Source organism: Thalia democratica, chromosome 2 (assembly GCF_965202585.1).
Source record: "Thalia democratica chromosome 2, ktThaDemo2.hap1.1, whole genome shotgun sequence".
NCBI lineage: Eukaryota > Metazoa > Chordata > Thaliacea > Salpida > Salpidae > Thalia > Thalia democratica.
Window position 1 is genome coordinate 25,886,199 of NC_139166.1, and position 20,907 is coordinate 25,907,105.

At 26.1% G+C, this 20,907-nt stretch overlaps 2 protein-coding genes across 2 annotated transcripts; one reads left to right on the forward strand and one right to left on the reverse strand.

Moving 5' to 3' along the window:
- Window positions 1–288: 288 nt before the first annotated feature.
- On the reverse strand, window positions 289–1,899 carry LOC145829523 (uncharacterized). The gene has a single exon (XM_082937349.1). The coding sequence runs from the start codon at window positions 1,884–1,886 to the stop codon at window positions 363–365; it is 1,524 nt and encodes a 507-aa protein (XP_082793475.1). The 5' UTR covers window positions 1,887–1,899; the 3' UTR covers window positions 289–362.
- Window positions 1,900–13,100: 11,201 nt separating this feature from the next.
- LOC145828487 (chondroitin sulfate synthase 1-like) lies at window positions 13,101–20,027 on the forward strand. Its single transcript, XM_082936242.1, has 12 exons — window positions 13,101–13,351; window positions 13,638–13,800; window positions 13,960–14,069; window positions 14,326–14,450; window positions 14,698–14,858; window positions 15,960–16,114; window positions 16,967–17,131; window positions 17,287–17,445; window positions 17,784–17,949; window positions 18,241–18,434; window positions 19,085–19,316; window positions 19,809–20,027. Exons 1-12 carry the CDS (start codon window positions 13,101–13,103, stop codon window positions 20,025–20,027), a joined length of 2,100 nt encoding a protein of 699 aa, XP_082792368.1.
- The last annotated feature ends 880 nt before the right edge of the window (window positions 20,028–20,907 follow it).

Here is a 20,907-nt window from a genome sequence, read left to right on the forward strand (position 1 = left end):
TATTAGTACGATTCAAATTATAACAACAAAAAATAATTAGGTGCTTAGATACAAATTTAAAAGAACTATAACACACTGTATAAACTTAAATGAATAAATAAACAACTTTGTATTTCCTTCCTTTGAAAATAATTGAAATGTATGAAGACTAAAAGTTAAATATATCTAATTCAAACACGAAATTATTTTCATTAACGAAGAGGAATATAATTAATATTTTGTAATATTAAACCTTCTTGAAAAATGAAACTTTATGATCTTAATTCGAAGTTAAAAACCATTGTTTAAAGTAAGTCATAAAAATGTCCTGCATTATAAAGTAAAATAATATAATGAAACATAAGTTTAAAAGTTAAAACAGGTCAAATTGTTTTATCATCGTAATCAGGTATCATTTTAGCCAAGTCAGGTCTACCTATTTCAATTAGAATCTTTTTAAAGTTTGTAACATTGAATTGCAAAGGATCTTGCATAGTGTTCCAATGTGTGAGAAGCACACACATAGGCTGCAGAGAATTTTTAGTCCTAATCAAGGCAACAAGTTTCTGTATGTCACTAAAGTTCAAACCTAAGAACTCTGCAAAGTTTTTCCAATTGGGAGTTGTAATACTATCTCTTTCGAGCTCCAAAAATATTCTCACCATCACTGAGTATGGAAGGTTTAACCAACGCCTTGAAGAATGTTCTGAAGCATTTCTTAGAACTTCTTCAATTGCTAAGTCAAAAGAATAACAATTTTCATAAGTAAGGTTTTCATTTCTATTTTCACTTTCTGATATATCTTTATTACTGTAGAAACTGTCTTTTTGTGGCAAAGGTGGAGCTTCATCATCAACCGATTTTATATTTAGTACAACTTCAGAATCAAAATTTGTAGATTGAATTTGATTTTGAAGGCCATGCACTGTGGAAAAACTTTCTCCAGTTAGATAGTCAGAATCATATAGAGTCGAGTTTTTAACTAAATTAACTTTGTTATCATTATCATTAGGGTCTTGTAAATTTACAACTAAAGGCTTTTTTAATTTGATTTTGTCAAATTTGTTCTTCTGAATCTCTGTATTTATTGGCATAGTTTTAAGATTCACATACAAGTTTTCTTCGGTATTAAGAACTTCACTTATGTTTTTCAAGTTTTCTGTATGCTTTTTTTTTAATTTGATTAGATTTGGTTTATAGTTCAGTTCATCAACTGACTTTATATAGTCTTCTTTAAGTTTAGAGGATAAACCCAAGTTTAAAGATCTTTTTAGATTAGGAAACCCTTTCAAAGTGATTATAACATTTGTTTTGTTTTGACTATCAATAAATTTTATAGTTGTAAAAGTTTTTGCTCCTTTTTGTTCAACATTTTCTTCAATATTAGCTAACTGATTAACTTTCCATGACTTAATAACTAGTTTAGAGGGGTAAACTTTAAACTTTTGTTCTAGACTTAGGCATTCTGAAATGTAATATTTGTTTATATGAAGATAGTTGGTTGATAAATCAATCTGCCATTTGTTAACATAACTCATGCAGTCAGATATTATTGAGAACCAACTGTTTAGTACATCATGATTTAAACCATCTTTTGTGACAACAGCATCTTCAACTATGAAATGGTCATTGTCATCTATAATTAACAGATACCTTTTCATTCCGTGTTTATCATAGTGCTCTCCTTTGTCAATACCTCTAAAAGTTTTATTTGTAAAGTTGAAAGTGTGTTTTAGCTTAGGCTTTTTATTGTTGCTACAGTTTGTTTTACCTTGTTTATATAGAGTAATACAGCATTCACCGCCAATAGCAAATTTTTTTGATACTAAAACTCCCCATCTAGTTTTTCTGATACTTTGTGCAAGTATTCTGTGATTAACATAACCACAAGAAATTTTTTCATCCATAATAAAAAGTATTAATTTCTTAAAACTAAAATTTAATAATTAGTTCATAATACTTAAAATTTTGATAAGAAGTGAATCAAATATGTTTATGTACTACCTATATATACATTTAAACTAAGTACTTTACTAATTCTTATAATAATATGAACTCAAAATAAACAGCATTAGAATATTTTGCATTAATACTAATAAAACATTAAAATTATAAAACAATAAAATAAAATAATAAAATTACAAAAACATTATAAGACTATCCAAATTTTTTCAGGTTTTTTAATGAACCATTTTGGTCTATTTTTAGTATAAAAACTAATTTAAGGTAAGCTACTGTCTTAAATAGTACAACATTGAAAATGTATTGTAAAGCTATATCAAGTATGTTTTAAATATTAGATATATTTTTTTCTTAAAGATTTTTTGTATCTAAGCAAAATTTCATTACTTTACATGTAAAAAGCTGTAAAATTACAGGTATTATAATGATTTTTGTTCAAATTTAAGGTTTTTGTTATGCCTAAACAAAATGTTTCAATATAAAAGTTTTTCCAGCTTTTTTACCTAAATTGTCAAAATCCAGGTTTTTGGCGACCCTGATTATAAAAAGTATTAATGTATAAAGTCAAGTATTAAACTTTTTTATAGTTACTAAAGTGAATTTTGTTTCAAGTAAAACCTGATTAGAAAAAAAAATAATTTTTATCACCTTTTAATCTTAAAAACTTTAGGGGATTGACTTAAAACTAATCTATGCATGATTTTGGTTAGTATTAACGAAGAATATGAACTAAGGTAATAAGGGGTCCACCAAATTTTCACAAGTTAATCATATTTTGTACAGCTTTACATGAGAAAATTTTGGTGGACCCCCTATTACCTTAGATCATATTCTTTGTTAATATTACCCAAAATCATGCATATATTAGTTATAAGTTATTTTGAACTTTGTAAATTGGTTTAAAATATCAGATACCTAAAGTTAATCATATTTTGTACTGCTTTACATAAGGTATCTGATATTTTAAATCAATTTACAAAGTTCAAAGTAACTTTTTTGATATATGCAATCAAAGTCAATTTTTTCAATACATTCCTTATAGAAGGAGTAAACCAAAAAAGGGAAAAAAGACTATCTCAATAAAAATCCAAGTTCTCCTTAATTTTTAAATCGATCTTGTTGAAGTTTATACAGTGAGTCTGTTACTAGTAATAAAATCTTTACGATGCACCACCTTTTTTAACTTTTCTTTTAAATTCCAACTTTTATAGTTTATCAAAGTATATAAAGATTGCTTCTTGAAAATTTGAGGTCTCTATCTCAAAAAAATTAAGAATAAAATATATTTTTAGTGATTTTTTAAATTTGTGAGATAATTGCAATTGAAAACTTGCAGTCCGAGTGTTTGTATTATAATTTATTACTAAAATTTTTGTAACTTAAAAGTTGATTAAAAACTTAAATTTCCTTAAAAACTGGCTGGTAATTAATACTTAAAGCTTTGATATAAGAGCAAATGTTATTTCACTGACTCTCCCTGGATAAAATTTGAAATTAATGAAAACCCCTGAATCTTATTTGTTTTGGTTAGTACTAAAATTTTTACAATAATATTTTCAGATAAAGACTTTTTGTTTAATAATGTTGATTTATATTTTAGAGTTTTTAATAAAAAATGAAGTAGCTAAGATGTAAAAGTGGCTATTTTTTAATTATTAATTTGCTTTTTGTCTTAGAATACTAATGGTATAATGTTTTAGTTTAGAAATTTAAGCATGCTATTTTTTGTAGGTTATTTATCTTTATTGGTGTAAAACTTAAATAAAAAAACAATATCTCAGTTTTGACAAAATGTAACAACCCCAGATAGTTTAGATTTTAAAGAACTCAAGCATCCTCAAACTCAGTTTATGATCTTAAACCACAGTTAGTATTTCATACTATTTCTCTGTTTTAAATAGAAGACTTACTCTTCCCTCTACAACAATAAACCTTTTTTGATATTGTTGAATATCAGCTCAATATTGGTTCGACATCATTCTAGGTAATTACCAAAAACGTATGTAGTTCGTAAAAGATAAGACACCTACAATTAAAGAAAAGATTATATGAAATTCTATGATCTATAAAATTACTACATTTCTTAATTTTCAACCTAACTAAATACATATTTATATACCTTGAGATTAAAATCCCCTAAAATATAAACATTACTTGTTTGTCTTTTCAGGAGTCAGCTCGGCTGCAGTAATAAACTTTTAGAATTTTATGAGGAAAAGAAGTAAAGGAATCATACAAAAATACGTTAGTATAATTTAAACTCTACACTAAATCCTTAAACTTAAACCCTCACCTTTAACCAACCTTACCAGAAGCGTTTTTTAACTGGTTTCCTGTTTTCTGTGAACCCCCTGAAAAAAAAAAAGATTCTTAGAATATCACTAAAAACGTTGTTTATTGACTTTTTTTTAGTTATTTGATAAACTTTGAATAATAAATGTTGAATTTATAACACTGAAAGATTACAAGTTTCCGTAACAAAAAATTCTCGATTTTGACTAGCTGAAATAGATTCGCAATAAAATTTTAATCGTGACGTGATAATAGGTAAAAGTTTTAAAATAGCATTTTTTTTTCTGGGAAACTTTTTACTAAGATGCTCTTAGTTCCCATTATAAATTGTTACTTAGTGTAAACAACTTTTGTTTAAGTATTGTTTTTTAACTAGTAACTACAATTTTACTTAAAAAGTGTCAAATATAATCACGAAAGTTTTATTTTACTTAGTTGATTGTATATCATAATGTTGTGTGAAGCTTTTAAACCTTGAAAAGTTCAATTCAAAGAGTTTTCAAAATCATCTTTAGACCACTACACCAGATGGCAATTTATTCTTTTATCAATTAATGGTATTTTAATACTTTTTCCAAGTTATTTTACTTTTGTATATCTGTTGGCCACAAAGTTGATTCTTGATTTTTTGAAATTTTCAGCCCAGAGATTTAAAAACCATAATCAGAATCCCTGCACCATCAGGCAAACATTAATTATAATTTAAAGATATTTTAATTTAATTGTATAAGTCTAAACATTTTTTTTTGTGAAACTTCAATTTTTATTAAAGTTATTTTATTTTTGTATATGTTATTGTATATTTAGTGAAATTTTAAATTTTATAGATTAAATAAATTGAAAAAAATATTTTTATTATAAATAGATACATAAATGTAAAAAGTTTAAAATTTCAAAGAAAAATTTGTAAGAACTCCATCTATACTAACATTTAAATCAAATCTCTTTATAAAAATTCATTCTAGTTTTAATTATTTTATAATATTGTTTCTAGATAAAAAGGTTTAATTTTTATAGAGTAAGATAGTTATGTTTGTAACAGTTGAAGAAATAAAATAATAAATTTTGATATACAATTTGTAATTTCATAACTTTTTTCTAGTTCTTTGAGTTTTAATTTATCTAAATTTAATACATTATAGTTGATAAAAAATATAATATTTTTCTATTGCTACCTTTATGTTTATTTATTTCTAAGCAGATAAAAGCATTTTAAACATAGAGTTTTTCGGCTAAATTTTACGTAGTACGCACAATGCGTACTTAACTGGCAGTGTATACCTAAGAAATGCGTACTTAAGCGGCAAATTAAGAACAAAAAAATTGTGAACCCCCTTTGAAAAATGTCTAGACACACCCCTGAACATTACCCAACATATATTAAATAAACTTTTAAAAAAATATTTAATTAATACTGGCTAGTTCTAGTACACTTAAAAACCAGTCAGCATTTTTTTTCGTGTTTTTTTAAATTTTAATTACAAAATCTCTGTTTTCAACTAATTTTTAATATGTTCAAGTAACATGGGTAAGGGATAAGGGTATAAAAAGTAAAAAAAAAGGTTAAAAAAACAGCTTATTCAGCAAATGTTAAAAGCAGACTGACCTTTAACTATACTTGAAAAAAAAACCAATCGAAATCGCCTTGAATTTGTAGCTGACAGGTTTTTATTGATGATACTCGTTATAATTCTACTAGAACAAACTTTAGTAATAACTAAATAAACATGTTTTGACTCAAACCAAAATTTAGCCTAAAGATTAAATTTAATTTTTTTAATATAATTTTATTAGAATACATTGTAAATTTAATTAAGTCTTTTTGACAATATCTTATTTTATTTTTTTGATAAAAAAAATAACTCAAACATTTATAAACAATCATTTCAGTTTTTATAGTGCAATTGCAGTCAAATTAATTGATTAAATAAAACTAAAGCCGTACCGTGTTTTGGTTGGACTAGCATTTTACCAACAGAAAAGTAAAAAATTTCGGACTATTAGATAAAATCTAATTAAAATTAGTCTTAAGAATTTTAAATTTTTAAATATTTTATATAGAAAACAGTTTTTCGCCTTTTAAGGTTTTTAATTGTTATTATGGTGTTATTCCAGGGGTCGGCAAACTGCGGTCCTAAAAGTCAAAATCTGCGGCCCGTGAGCTCCTTTTCAGCCTAAAAAATCATTTTAAAAACATTAAACATAATAGAATTTTCAATGAAAACTAGTAATTAATCTTTTAATTCAATAAATACTATTTATAAGTGCTCTGATATTGTTTAATTTATCATATTTTTGATCTTAAGTAATTATTTTCTACTAATAACTAGAACTTATTTTTTTTAAATGCGGCCCTCAAAGCTTTTTTTCTAAATAGTGCGGCTCGCGAGCAATTTTTTTAAGATAACTGGCCCGCGAGTTACATATGGCTGCCGACCCCTGTGTTATTTAATCAGAGTTCTTATACTTCATACATATTGAGTAAGTATTTAATTATAGTTGAAAAGCGTTTATAGGCGAAATATTGTTGGTTTTTTTAGGACAGGGTTTCACAAAGAGGGCAATTTCAGAAATTTAGCGGTTAATAATCTAAAAAGGGGGGGCCGTGACCAGTAAAGCAGCCAAGGTCATAATTTGAAACTTGTACTAGATATTTTGCAATTGATGACATGAGCAAAAAAAGTCATAGGTGTATTTATAGGTAGTTTGTTGAAAAATATTATTGTAGGGGGCCATTGCTTTTTTTTATTTCTTCAAAAGGGATCTTATGAAAAAAATTTGGGAAACTCTATCCTAGACAAACAAAGAAAGTATACAATATGTATTACTTTTATTGTTTAAGCTTTTAATTTAACTCCCTTAAATATTTTTTTTTTCTTGGTATTTGAAATGATCGTGATTGAACATGCGCAAAAAAGGCAGTCATTTTATAAAAATCACTAGTAACTCAAGACAGAATAAGCTAAAAGAGGTTACAGCTGCTTGTTACTTATTTATGAACATCGAATCTTCGAATCTAATATATATGAACTTTATGCTAGACTTTTCTAGTAAAGATGTGTCAAGAGTTTAAACAAGTTTAGAACGAAAAGTTTTAATAAACATGATAAAATATATTATAAAATGTAAACCTGAATAAATTAAACTTAGACTTATCTAAGTTTCACTAAACCTTAAAGTTTTACTGTAATTTAAACTAAATTTATTGATATAGTAGACAAACTAAGCATCAACTTTTTATAGTTTTATAAACAAATTAAATTATAGACTTATTTAATTTTATAAAAGCAACTTCGAATTTAAGCTGAAATTAATTAAGATTTATATTCTTAATGTTCTCTAAATACTTTATCATTAATACTTGATTTTTTATTCTCAAAAACTAATGTTTAATCATCAAAGGTCTTCTAGTAACATTGACTTTATGACGCCTTGTTATAGTATCACTAAAACGTGAAACACAACAACTTAAAGTTTTAACTGCTAGATAAAAATTTTAAACAAATAAAAAAAATATATATATATAAAGTACCAATAAAAAAACTAAATTTTCCCACTTTTAAACTTAATACAAATGCCAAACATGTATCCAAACTTTACGGTTGTTCTAGTGAAACGAACTTTAAAAAGTCTTGTCATTGTATTTTAAAACGTTTAACAAGCAGTACTGTAAGTTTCAACTATACTTGTCATGTCATAAGGATATATTTTATATTTGTTATGACCTTTTCTTCTAATTTTTTTTTTCGTAGCAGAAGTTCCTTATAAACGAAATTTTATAAATTCAACTGTTTTAAAACTTGTACTTTATAACCTTAGTTTGTCAGGACTAGAAACTTGATTATCAAATTATAAAGATCTATAATATATATAACCTCTAAATTTACCTTATACAGAAAATCTAGGAACTGTTAAAAAAGTATTCACATTAATTTGAAACTATTGTTACAATTGTTCATAAAGAATGATGTTTTGTTTTGCATAATAGATTCGTTTTATTTTTTTAACAAGTATTTTGCAAACGATTTAATTTGACTGTAGTACTTTAAAAAGTTCTTATGTTTGCTTATAACAAATGTATTACTTAGGAAGATTTTCAAAAATAAAAAAATTCTAAAACATCCTCAAACAAAATACTATGTGTCGTTGTTGCTTTGTATTTAATTAGTTAGTTCGTGATGAGTAAGTTGTTATAGTCTACGAACAATTAATTATGACTTTTTTCAGTAAAGTAATTTTCAATCTGGATATTTTTTTAGAATTCATATTTTGTTAGAAAAGTTTTTTTTCCTAGTTTAAATCAGACTACACAATCGAGTACGTTTATAAAAAGTAAGCAAAATAACTTTAAGTAAACTGAAGAAAATGTTTGATTTAGTTTTTAAAATGCAAATAAAACAAAAATATGTTGTTTAGTTGCTGCTAAAACTCAAGCAGAGCACTTTTTTGAAAAATTCGTTATTTTAAGGTGAAGAAAATGATTTTTTTCAACCAATATTTTCTAAATCTCTAGACAAAGAAACCATCAAAAGTTATGTTTAAAACACTAAACTGTATATTTCTTTTTATTAACACCACCTGTATTATTTAAAGATTTAGCTTGACCAATAATTTTATTTTATGTAGAACGTTTGACAGTGGTACCCATGCTATGGTTATTGCACGACAATTGTTTTGCTATTGCCAGCAGCTTATAAAATGCAAACCTTAAACACTCCAGTAACTCTTAAATAATATTCAAATACTTACCTAAATATTTTTTAGTGTTAAACCGTTATTTTTATATGTTTTTTCGTGGCCTTCGGCTTTTAAAGCAAATATAAAAGATTTATGAATGTTAGTAAACCTATACAATGCAGTTAAGTTACTGTATATGTATATATCAAAAATTCTAAATTGGTGGTTTTGTAGTGCTTGCTGATTTGCTTAAAGCTTGTTTCGTTGTTTTTAGGAAACTGTATATTGTAAACTTTATGTAATTACATTTTAATTCTAGGCATTCTATCTATACAAAATTAAAACTTGACTCATACTATACCCAAATATTTAAATCAAACTAACTAGATCCATTAAAAAAAATCAAGACCTCGCCTGGTCTGGGTCTCAATAAAAAAAGGCCAATTCTTACTGGGTTCATATTCCGTTCCCCAGATGCGATCAAACCCTAATAAAAAGTTTTCTATACAGTTACGATAAAACAGCTTATCTTCTTAGTTGAAATATTTTAGTCCCTTACAGTTACTTAAATGCACAATTAGTAAACAGCAAAAAAAAAAGTATCAATGTAAATGCAAACAAAAGGCTTAAAACTAAAATGCAAAAACTCTATTAAAAAAAGATTCATAGTAATACATTAAAAATAGCTAAAACAACGAAAAAATAAAAAAAAAGGACATATACATAAAAGTTAAAAAATAATTTTTAAACAAACTATAAATTTAAAGAAAAAAAAACTTTTAGAACTTTTAAAACTACTGAAAATAACATCTAAGACATTTAAAACGTTTATAAACTGGTAAAAAAAATAATACTAAAATTATTTAATGTCGACGAAAAATATTTGGAAAAAATTAATTTTAGATAAAATCAATTTAAAGTCTGTCAAACATAGTTTTTGAAATGTATATGATTAGCACTATGATTAAACTAAATCTAAGTTTAGAAATTTTCGTTTAAAAAAAAAATTAAAACAATGAAGTTTATGAAATACTAAATAATTCTTTTATGGTATTGAAAAGTTTAAATAGCTCATCATAAAAGTAACTTTTTTATAATGAAATACAATAAGTTAAAAGTAGTTTAAACTTAGATGTGAAATTTTGAAAAACACTCATTTATCAAATAAACGTTTAAGTTTTTCTTAAAAACCAAAATAGTTAGAAAACAGCGTTGTAGAAAAATAAGTAAAAAAGTAAATTCTATTGTTAATTTAGAGAAATGATTATGGTTTAAAAAACAAAGTAGTTTCATTCTTTGTTAAATCAAAAACAAACTACTTCGTTACAAAACGTGTTTTTTTTTAATTCGTTTGAACAATACTGAATAGTTTTTATGTTTTATAAATGTTTAAAGAAACTATAAAGTTTTACATTTACTTGTTTTTTGCTAACTTATATATGTTTTTTAATTACAAATTTAATCTAGTTTTAGAGACATATAAAGTTTATCATATCTACTACATGTAAAAGTGCAAGGAGTCGTTTATTGTAATATAATTTTCAAATTGCATTTATCAAACGAAAAATTAAATTAATCTTTGCTTTATAATTTTTTACGTAGTTTTTACTACTTGTTTACTCGCATATACGTCTTGAGTTTAAGAAAAGCTTATTTGCTTTAAAGGCGGCACAAATAAAACGAGAAAGTTTGTCGCCTCAACCAAGTGAAAGCAAAAATTACACTGCTTAGATTGCTTCCTTTATAGTTAAGGTTACTTTAAACCAAATAAGTTTTGAACTCTTGTTTTTAACCGAAAGTTCAGTATCTTTTTTTTAGCAGAAAAAAACATATTGTGCATTTTGTTTTTTGACATAGACCTAAAACTGGTTACAGCGTTTGAATTTTTTAGAATTATTAAAAACATTTAAAGTTGTTTGTAAGATTTTTTTTTATTTAACTAGCATGTGTAGATGTGAGTCGTAAAAAATAAGTATCTCAAATGTTTTTATAAAGCACAGATAAATAAGAATAAGCGTAAATAGTAAAGTGAATTACTCGTTATATTTTAATTTGTTTTGCTACTTTGTATATAATTACATTCGATTAACTATAATTCAGTTTTATTAAGGTTGAATAAAATATTAACTACATGTTGAAACTACATGTTGTTCTGAGTGTTTGAAAGTACAGTATTTGAAATATTAAAGTTTTAGTTTACTTACTTTCGTTAGACTTCAGTTAATGAAACTTTTTTTTAACCATTAAGTATATCAATCAAAGATATTTTCTACATTGTTTGTTATTCTATTTTAAATAGCTTATCATCTTTTTTAAAGCTAAATAAATTTAAAACAGTACATAAATTCTATAAAATATTAGTGTTAGACTAAAAATCAAAGACTATGTTTATTAAGTTTTTAAAACTTATTTATTTAACTTATTACAGTATCTTTTTTTTCTGATTAAATTTACATTTTTTTTCATTCACTTTTAATATAAAAATAAATAAATCATTCTTTGTTTTATATAGTTAGTAAATGATATTTTTGATCTTTTACGTTTAAGCTTTTAAAATAAAGGAAACATTTTATTTGAGATATGCTTTTGTAAAAAAAAATAATTTAAAAAGAGATTTTAAGTTAACTTGATATTAAAGACAGATGTTTTTTTAATTGAATATTACCATGCCTCTAAAAATCTCGAAAAAATTTAGAGGAAGTAGCATAAATTTGGAAAACATGTTCTACAGGTAGTTGTGATTTACAAATTTGAAAAAGTTTCTTCTATACTTGCTATAAAGTAATAAAAATTCAAAAAGCTTCTTTTTTGTTTGCAGCACCTTTAAATTAAACACACCTCCCTACTCAGCTGTTCTACTTTTTGATAAAACCGTAGAAGTTATCAAAAACATCATATCTTAACGAAATACTATATATAAGTTAAAAAATAAACAATTTACAGACTAATTCTATCAAGCGTGTGCGGGTACTTTCTAGGCACTTCTTTTCTTTACAAGCACCCGGACCTGTGGCAGCAGACCTGCACTATTATCAACTCAAACTTCCCAAACTTAAAATCTCTAGCCCACCTACCAGACGTAGAAAGCAAACCGACTTCAAACATTTATATAGGTACTACTTCAAGTTATATAACGAGCTGCATTAAACATTTTTCAAAGTATCGACGTAAGTTAGCTAGCTAGACAAAATGACCAGCTGTTATATTTAAAAACTGAGTATTTATACTAATATATAGTACTCAGTATAAAACCTTTGATTGACTTGTAGTTAGTCTGTTAACGCAAGAGTATAGTAAGCAAGACTAGTTTTGAAATGAACTAACAACGATATAAAGTAAATAATCAGTTTTAATTTTATCAATTGATGTACAATCAAACATATTTTACTTTTTTCTGGCAACATTAGCTTAACTTAAGTTAAAACTAAACTAAAAAATGTTTATACGAACAGTTTTTCTAAACGTTAAGGTATTATATCTTGTAAAAAGATTAAAACAAAGTTATTTGGATGATTAACTAAATTTCAAATGTTTTGCAAACTTAATTGTTGTATTTAAAAAAAGCCAAGAAATCTAAATAAACTATAAAATTTGTATGAAACAGTTGTAGACATAAGGTTTATATTGTATACACGTTTTATTTTTATTGATTTTATATTAATATGTCTGTGTTACGTAGTCATTATAGTAAGTGAATTTATTTTTTTATTAAGCGTTGTTAATTTTTTTTTTTAAATACAAAAGTATTTCAATTTATCAAAATATTTTGTTTATAACTAAAAAATGTAAATTACAATGTTTTTATGATGGGCTTTAAGCTGACATAAAAAAACGTCATGCTCCAAATATTGTGTTAACAGTGTTTGATTAACAATTATGTTGTGATTATAAGCCAAAAAACAAAGCTAAAGTAAAAAAAATTGTATTGTAGAATGAGTTATCAGGCTGAAGTACTGATTAAATCATAAATTAAATTCCATAAAATTACATAACTATCTTGAATTATAAAAAGTATGCATTTACAGATGTTTAAAAACCTTTAAGATATTTGCAAAGTCCAGAAATTTTTTTGATAAGTACAAACATTTCTTCAAGGTTCTTTTAAAATTAAAACATATGTTTTTGTACTGTTTTCTTAATTAAACCCGAGTCATAATCATAACAATTTAACTATTTGCTTTCCGAAAGGAATGATGTCAACGGAGAAAATGCTCTCCACCAGAATGTTCGCTGCCGCCTCCACGTGGATGAAAGAAAAATCGATATACGTGGAAGTGATAAGCGCGAACGGCAACTCGAGCCTGCCGAAACAACAACAGCGGGAGTTGGAAGAAGCCGGCGTTCGGATAAGACCACTGGAGGGCGTCGACGACAACGTTTACCCGCCGCAGAAGAAAAGCTTCGCATTGTTGCGTCACATGTACGACGAGCACGTCAACAAGTTCGTTTATGTTTCTGTTTGTGACGTAACTCTCTGTGTATGCATTACGTTTACTATTCTACCCTTTTAAAGTTGATGGATGATTCATACTGTCTATGGAAGTTTAAAAATAAATATCTTTTTAGTACAGAAATTAATAAATTGTTGAGAAGCACAGTTAAAGTTGGTAAGTTAAAGTTTTAGATGTTGACATTTTTAGCTGTAAAAATGTATAAACTTTTATGTTGTTTATATTGAGAAATGTAATTATTTTATAATTTTAACATTTTTTTACTTAAAATAACAGTTTCGATTGGTTCATTCGACTGGATGATGACGCTTACGTGAACTTCGAAAAGCTTCAAAGTTTTTTGAACCGAGTAAATTCCTCACAAGCAGTCCAGATTGGCCATCCTGGCTTCGGTAAAAACTCTCAAGACTTTTTGAAAAATGGAGAAAATTACTGCATGGTTTGTTGTAAACATTATGAAATATAACTCTAAATAAAAATTAAAAAATGTTGACTAAAAAGACAACACTTTTTTTCGTATTTTAAATGTATTTTTTCTTTCGAGTTAAACAGCTAGTAGGTTATATAGACTACTTAAAATTTCAAAATATACAAATAGGGTGGGCCTGGCGTTATTTTGTCAAGAAAGATTCTGATGAAAATAAGACCACATTTAATAACTTGCATGAACAAAATTTATACTGAGCATGAAGACATTGAGATTGGAAGGTAAAATTTTAATTTTTTCATGCTTTTTTTGTTAATTTTCTAATAGAATTCAAAAAATTTCTTACAAAAAAAAAACAAATCTATACTTTTTTCTTAATTATTTTGATCATTTATACTTTGCTTTGTGACAAAGTAAATGTAATAAACATGAATTAGTTTATTGATTCCAACTTGTTAAAAAAATCAGTAACTTTAAATACTTTTTTTACAATTAACTTTAACTATCTTCAACAATAAACGAAGCTACTACTTACAGGTGTGTACATGAACTATCTGGTGTGTCTTGCACATTATCTTGGGATGTCAGACATTATTTTTATCAAAATTACCAAGGTGGAACATATGCGAGAAATATGAAAACATTAACAAACAAGCATCTATGTAAGTCTTTAACATACATAGATATTTTTAAACATACAAAAATAAATGTATGTAAAAGTTCTGTTTTTTTTAATCAGTGTTATGATAATATTTTTACTTAAAATCGAACTCAGTCTACTTATATTAAAGTTTTATAAACTGCTTAACTTTAATTGTTTTAAATAGACTTTTATTTAAGTAGCACAAACAGTTATAACCTACAACTGCTTCTGCTGTTGTGCATAAGTAATTTACTTTTTTTTTATAGCTAGTGGCTTAATCTTTCATGCAAACAAGGACAGTGAATATCAATACAAAATGAAGGCTGACTTACTGAAACAACAAATAAGTAACCTATTAAGGAGAATTAACAGTCTCAATGAATACAAAAACGCACTTAAGCTTAGCAAAGACAAAAGAGATTATGTTGTTTGTTTTCTTGTAACTTTAAAAGTTTTAGCTATGTAAGTTGTAATGTATTTACATTAAATGTTAGGCTAAGGTTTGATTACAGATACCTGTTAAACTCTTAGAAATAAAAGAACCACATACTAAGAAAAATAGTTATTTTAATTAACCTTAGTATCGCTCACTAAACTCTGAAAGGTATGTTCTCATTTAAAGAAAATGTAATAAAATTACAGTTTTGATTTTTTTAACTTTCTTAAAATTTAAGCTAATTAAATTAGAATAAATTAAATTATATAACTAAAACTGATACTGCTCTGTATTTTAAATTAACAAGCAATAAGCTGTTAATCATGTTATTTATTTCTTGAAAGTACTAACTATACTTTCGTTTTACAGAAAAATTTATTTAGTTTACTGACAAGAAGTTTACTAACGAAACACTGACGTACACTACTAAATATTTACTAACTACACCTATTAGGTAAACAAATATTAATTTTAAGAATGGCGTTAATTCAAATTGGTATGCGTAAGAAATACTAACATTGTTTATCAACTGCGTACAGGGTATTACTACTTTAAACAAAAAAAATTTTGTCACTTGCTTTACTATTATAAAGCTCAATTATTTTTATTAGTGTAGCAGTTTTTGATAAAAACATTGACTTTATTTATGCCAATTTATAACAAACATTAAAAAAGTTTTTTTGGAATAAAAAAAAAAACTTTTAAGATAAAAATTTAAGATATTTTTAAAGTTCGCTAAAATTCAAAACCATAAAAATGTACAACTTTGTGTAGAAGTCTTTAATTTAAAAAACTTTACTTAACGTTTGTATTTAGATTATATTAAAAATACCATCACGTTTAATATAATTTTTTAAATCTTTTATAAAACTTTTAGAAATTTGAATAAGGCAGTTAGAATTCTTGTTTTCATTATTATGCAAATTATGCTTAACCCATATAAAACACTGCTAAATTTTTGTTTATTAAAAAAAACCGTGGTCTTTAGAGCTTTTCAGTAATATTTAACTCATTTAATTTTCAAAGTGCACAAACTAAAAACTTATCAGCTAAAGAATTTCAAAACAGTAATACATATAAATCAATAACCAGGGAGAAAACGGCATTGCGCCATTAAAATGGAGCACAATTCAAAAATCTTGGCACTACAAAGCAGATTCTCAATTGGTCCAGAGAACAGAGAAGACGCTGGTGGACATTATGACTGAAAACTTCAACCAGTACATGCTAAAAACCAGAGTTTCAAAGTAGGAAATTTAATAGCTTTTTACACAATTTACTTCGAGTCAAAACAGTTGAATAGTTAGAGTTAAACGCATTAAAAAATAACCTTTCAAATATGTTAAGAAAAGTATGTTATATTTTAGAATTTTACGTTCACAATAAAACAAAGTGTGAGTATTCAAAAAAAGAAAAAAAGTATATCTATATCTTTAGATAAAATAAATTAAAATGTCATGAATTTAATAACTTAACCTTTTAACAATGAACATGTTATAATTTAGGTAATCAAGTAAGCCATATCCGGGGTCAGAACAAAAGCAAATTCACTACTATTTCAGACAGTTATACAGTTTTAAATATCAAACCAGAAAGGCTAGTTTATAGCTCATAAATAACTGTCAAGTGAAAAATAAACCATAATATCTATTTACAAAGCTTTCATCAATTTATTTGACATTTTCAATGCAATTAACGACTGTTAAAAAAACAAAACAAAAATTAAAATATAAACACAAAGTTTTAGAAAAGTAGACAAAACTACTAAATATACAAAAATTGAATAAATTAAGGTTTACTTATCAACACAAATAAATAAAAAAATCTATATTAAACAAAAAATGTTTCACTTAAAACTTAAAATGATAGAATTTAGTTTATAAAAATTAATCAAAGTACAAATGTACATACAATAGCATTGAAAATGTCAAAAAAATTGATGAAAACTTTGTAACAGATAGTTTAGTTTATATTTCACCTTACAATTATTTATGAGCTATATTATGGCCTTTCGGATTTCATGTTATAATTTAAAATATTTGACTGCGTAAAAAAAAAACTTTTAACTGTTATCTTAATAAAAGTTTATAAATTACAAGGGACCACGATGGCATATACAAAGAGTCGAAGTTAGCAACAAGCTACACAGTAGTAAATCCTCTGAAGGGTATGGACATACTAAGCCAAGTGGACCACAACTTTGACGTGTTAACTGAAGACGAGCAAATATCAAACAAAGTTCACCACACCTACTATCATCAAAGGTTAAAAACCACATAATTATATAATTGAAATCATAAACAAAACATTGTTGGGCTGAAATATGTTAAACAGTAGAATAAATACGAGTTATAAATCATCTTCAAAAATCCTAAAAATAAGATTTAGAAAAAATTAAACTTATCCATATACTTTACAGATTTGAATTCGTAGAACATTCAGTGTTTCTTCAAGAGCCATTTTCGTTGCCGACATTCAGAGCACACAACGACACATTGGACAAACTTGTCACCACGGCGGACCACATCCAGGTGAACTTCGTTATCGCCCTCAGCGGAAGATCTGATAACTTCATCAGGTTCTACTGGTTCAATTCATCATTTAAGTTAAAAAAAGTTTTGTATATCAATTTTTTTTTAAGTTTCACTAATGTTATGTATACAAATTGCTTTTATTATAAATACAATTAAAAAAATATATATACTAGAGTTATTATTTTTTAGTTTTATATACTGTCGTAGTTTTTTATTAATCTGCCCAAAAACCTTCTTATGCTATTAAATACGAAGTTATTATATAAATATCGTTAATTTACTTTTACAATAATCATTAATTTAAGACATTTATATGTTTATAAGCACATATGCGTCTTTTTCAAACTACTTTGATTACAACATTCTTTTCAAATTTTTATAGGTTTCTTCACAATTTTGAGAACGCATTTTTAACGAGAGGTGAGCGAGTTAACCTGATAGTGAGTTATTTCCCTGGTAAACAGCAGGCAGATAGTGACGAAAAGTCTTCAGAAAAAAGCCCAAGAGAAGACGTACAGCAAGCTATCAATGATCAAAGATTTATTCAGGTAGGATAACGTAGCTTTTTTCATTAAAAAATATGTTTTTTGTTGAAGAAAAAATTTAATTTAAATTAAACACTGTTGTAAAGACAAATTAAAAAGAATCGTTAACGAATAATAAGCTTATGAGTTATCAGTTATTGAAGAAAGTTATTTTAGATACAATAAAAGACACTACATTCAATTGACAGTAAATCACAAAAACTAAACATCCCAGTACGACATATCACAAGAAGTTTGTGTTGTGCTGTAAACTTTTAAGAATTAAAAAGTAAATAAAAGCTAACTTTTTTGTAGGAAAATGTAGCATCTCTTCAAAATGTTTACCCGGACAACAAGCTGCAAGTGCACCTGATGAAGGCGGGCACTGAGTTTTCACGGGGAGCAGGTCTGCAGTCTGCCGCCAACACCATAAGAGCCGTCGATGAAATAATATTCTTCTGCGACGTCGACCTCGTGTTTTCACAGGAAATACTCACTCATATTCGCAGGTCAGTGGCAGTGTTGTTAAAAAACTGGAGGAAGTTTTCTTGGATTTAAAAATAGCCGCTTTGTTAAACTTCGCGAAACTAGTTATTTGCAAACTTGAATTTCGATAAAACTTTACGTACTATAAGTTTGTTTGTGCATAGTTTTAACTTTTATTACTCAAAAAAAAATTATATAAAAATTTAAATTTCAATTAATGAGTTTATTTCATTATATTCATTACTATCATTAACTATTAAATGTTTAAATTTCAACCGCTACTTGGCAAAAAAAAAGTTAGTAACTTCATTTTAGAGCGTTTTTTACAATGTAACTTTGGTAGTTTAACATTACTTTTGTCACCTAAGTGATTTTCTTGGATATATACTATGTTTAGGTTTAAATCCATATCACAAAAATTTCAAATTAAACAAATTTAGTTATAAAGTTTTAAAACAGCTGATTCGTTTAGTTGGTCATCGAATAAATTGTTGCATTTAGTTGTAATTATTTATAAACTTTTAGAAAAAAAGTTTATTAGTGTAATGACAGTACAAAATTGTTAAAAAAGTACTTTTTTTTAATGAAAACTGAGTTTAGGTTATCAGTTTTTTTCAAAATGTCTAGCGGTTGAAAATATTAATTTAAGCTTTATCTAAATCGTTTCTTACAGGAACACTGTTCAAGGCAAGAAAGTTTACTACCCGGTCTTCTTCAGCCAGTACGATCCGAACGTCGTCTACTTCAACAACAAGAAGCCGCAGTCTCATTTCAGTTTCGAAGAACTCGACGGCTTCTGGCGCTACTTCAGCTACGGGATGGTGTCTTTGTACAAATCGGACTTTGACAAAACGCCCGGATTCGATCTGACAATAAGAGGATGGGGACTTGAAGACATTCACCTGGTAAAATTGTTTTAGATTTTTTTGTTAAATAAATTTTATTATTGAATTAAAATACAAATAAGACTCACTTATCATTTTTTATAACAATGAATTGATTTGTTAGTGATTTTTTGGTTCAAGCTAAGATTTAATGTTTAGTAATATAATTAACAAAGTTTTATATTCATAGTCTTTAGTCTAAATAAGTTGTTTTATATAAGTTAAAATGTTAAATTAAACTGACTACATTTATAAAAAAGTTGCTTTGGTTTCGATTAAAAAAAAAAGTTTTAGTGTCAATTAAAAAATAATAATATTACGTTTAAAGTTAGAATATTTATTTTATTGCTCGAAATGTTTTCTTACAAAATGGTCTTTGCTCTATTATTTTCACACGCTAGAATAAATCAAATAAATTTTTGAGCAAAAAAGCCTAATTGAAGTTAAAACAAACTTTAACAAACACTTATCTGCAAAAAACAAACCCAAACACCTAAACTACTCCTGCGACAGGCGAACGCCATCCTTGCTGCGGGTTTGGACGTGTTCAAGAGCACGGAGCCGGGACAGGTGCACATCTACCACGACAAGAAGTGCGACAGCCAGGTGCTGCAGCAGAAGCAGCTGGTGGACTGCACCAACAGCAGGAGCACCCACTTCGGACCCAAGACGCTGCTGTACTACTTGTGGAGGAGGCGAAAAAACATGACTGAAGAAGTGAAAGAAAGTTAAGTTGAACGGATGAACTTTAGTTTTTTCTAAATATAGTTAATTCTGAAGTTGTTGCTCTTTGTTAAAATTTGTGCTAAAAAAACTCTAATTACTTTGTAGAATTTTGGTGTATTGTTTGAAAATTTCGTGTAAAATTAAAAGTGCAATTATTTTCGTCTTAGTAGTGTTTGTATCTTTTAATTATTCATTTGTCTGCTTGTTGAGATTAAAATTAATGTTTACAACTTGGTTTCTCTTTGTATTTACACACTATTTTGCTGACAGTTATTTTTATTGTAGATAAAACAATTTTTGAAGGTTTAAAATAGTTTTCGTTATGTTTTTTTTTAGAAAAAGTATCAAATAAAATTCTGATTGAGTCCATTATTTTGTATTTGACTAATTTTTTTTTATTATTTGTTATTAAATTGTTGATAAAAAAATTTAAAGAAGTTTATAAATATAAGATTTTAAAAGTTTTTAAACAGATTTTAAATTCTAATAACTATTGCAAAATAGATTTCAGGTTTGCTGTGCAAATGTTAACTAAACAAGTTCTGTTAAACTAAAGTAATAAATATATTTTCAAGTTTTTCAACTTGTCTAATTGTCAATTACTTATCAAAAAAGGTAAACTTAATATTTGAATAATAATTTGAAAAGGGTTTATAATAACCAATAAAATCGATGAAAAATGTCGTTTAAAAGTAATAATAAAAACAGTTTACTATTGTTGTATTTTCTCAAATGGTTTTAATAATTTATACTGTAATTTTCATGTAAGTTGACCATAAAACTTTTACTCAAAAAAAATTTTATGAGACATTTAAATTATTAAATATTTTTAAGTAGTTTTTTAACAAAAAAATTCTTTTAAACACTCCTTTAATACCGTAAGTGA

Bases quoted from the DNA above. Each gene is read 5' to 3' on its own strand.
- LOC145829523 (XM_082937349.1), bottom strand. From the start codon at position 1,886: ATGGATGAAAAAATTTCTTGTGGTTATGTTAATCACAGAATACTTGCA.
- LOC145828487 (XM_082936242.1), top strand. From the start codon at position 13,101: ATGATGTCAACGGAGAAAATGCTCTCCACCAGAATGTTCGCTGCCGCC. The intron at 14,451-14,697 runs GTAAGTCTTTAA...TTTTTTTTATAG, and splicing joins ATTAACAAACAAGCATCTAT to CTAGTGGCTTAATCTTTCAT. The intron at 18,435-19,084 runs GTCAGTGGCAGT...CGTTTCTTACAG, and splicing joins ATACTCACTCATATTCGCAG to GAACACTGTTCAAGGCAAGA.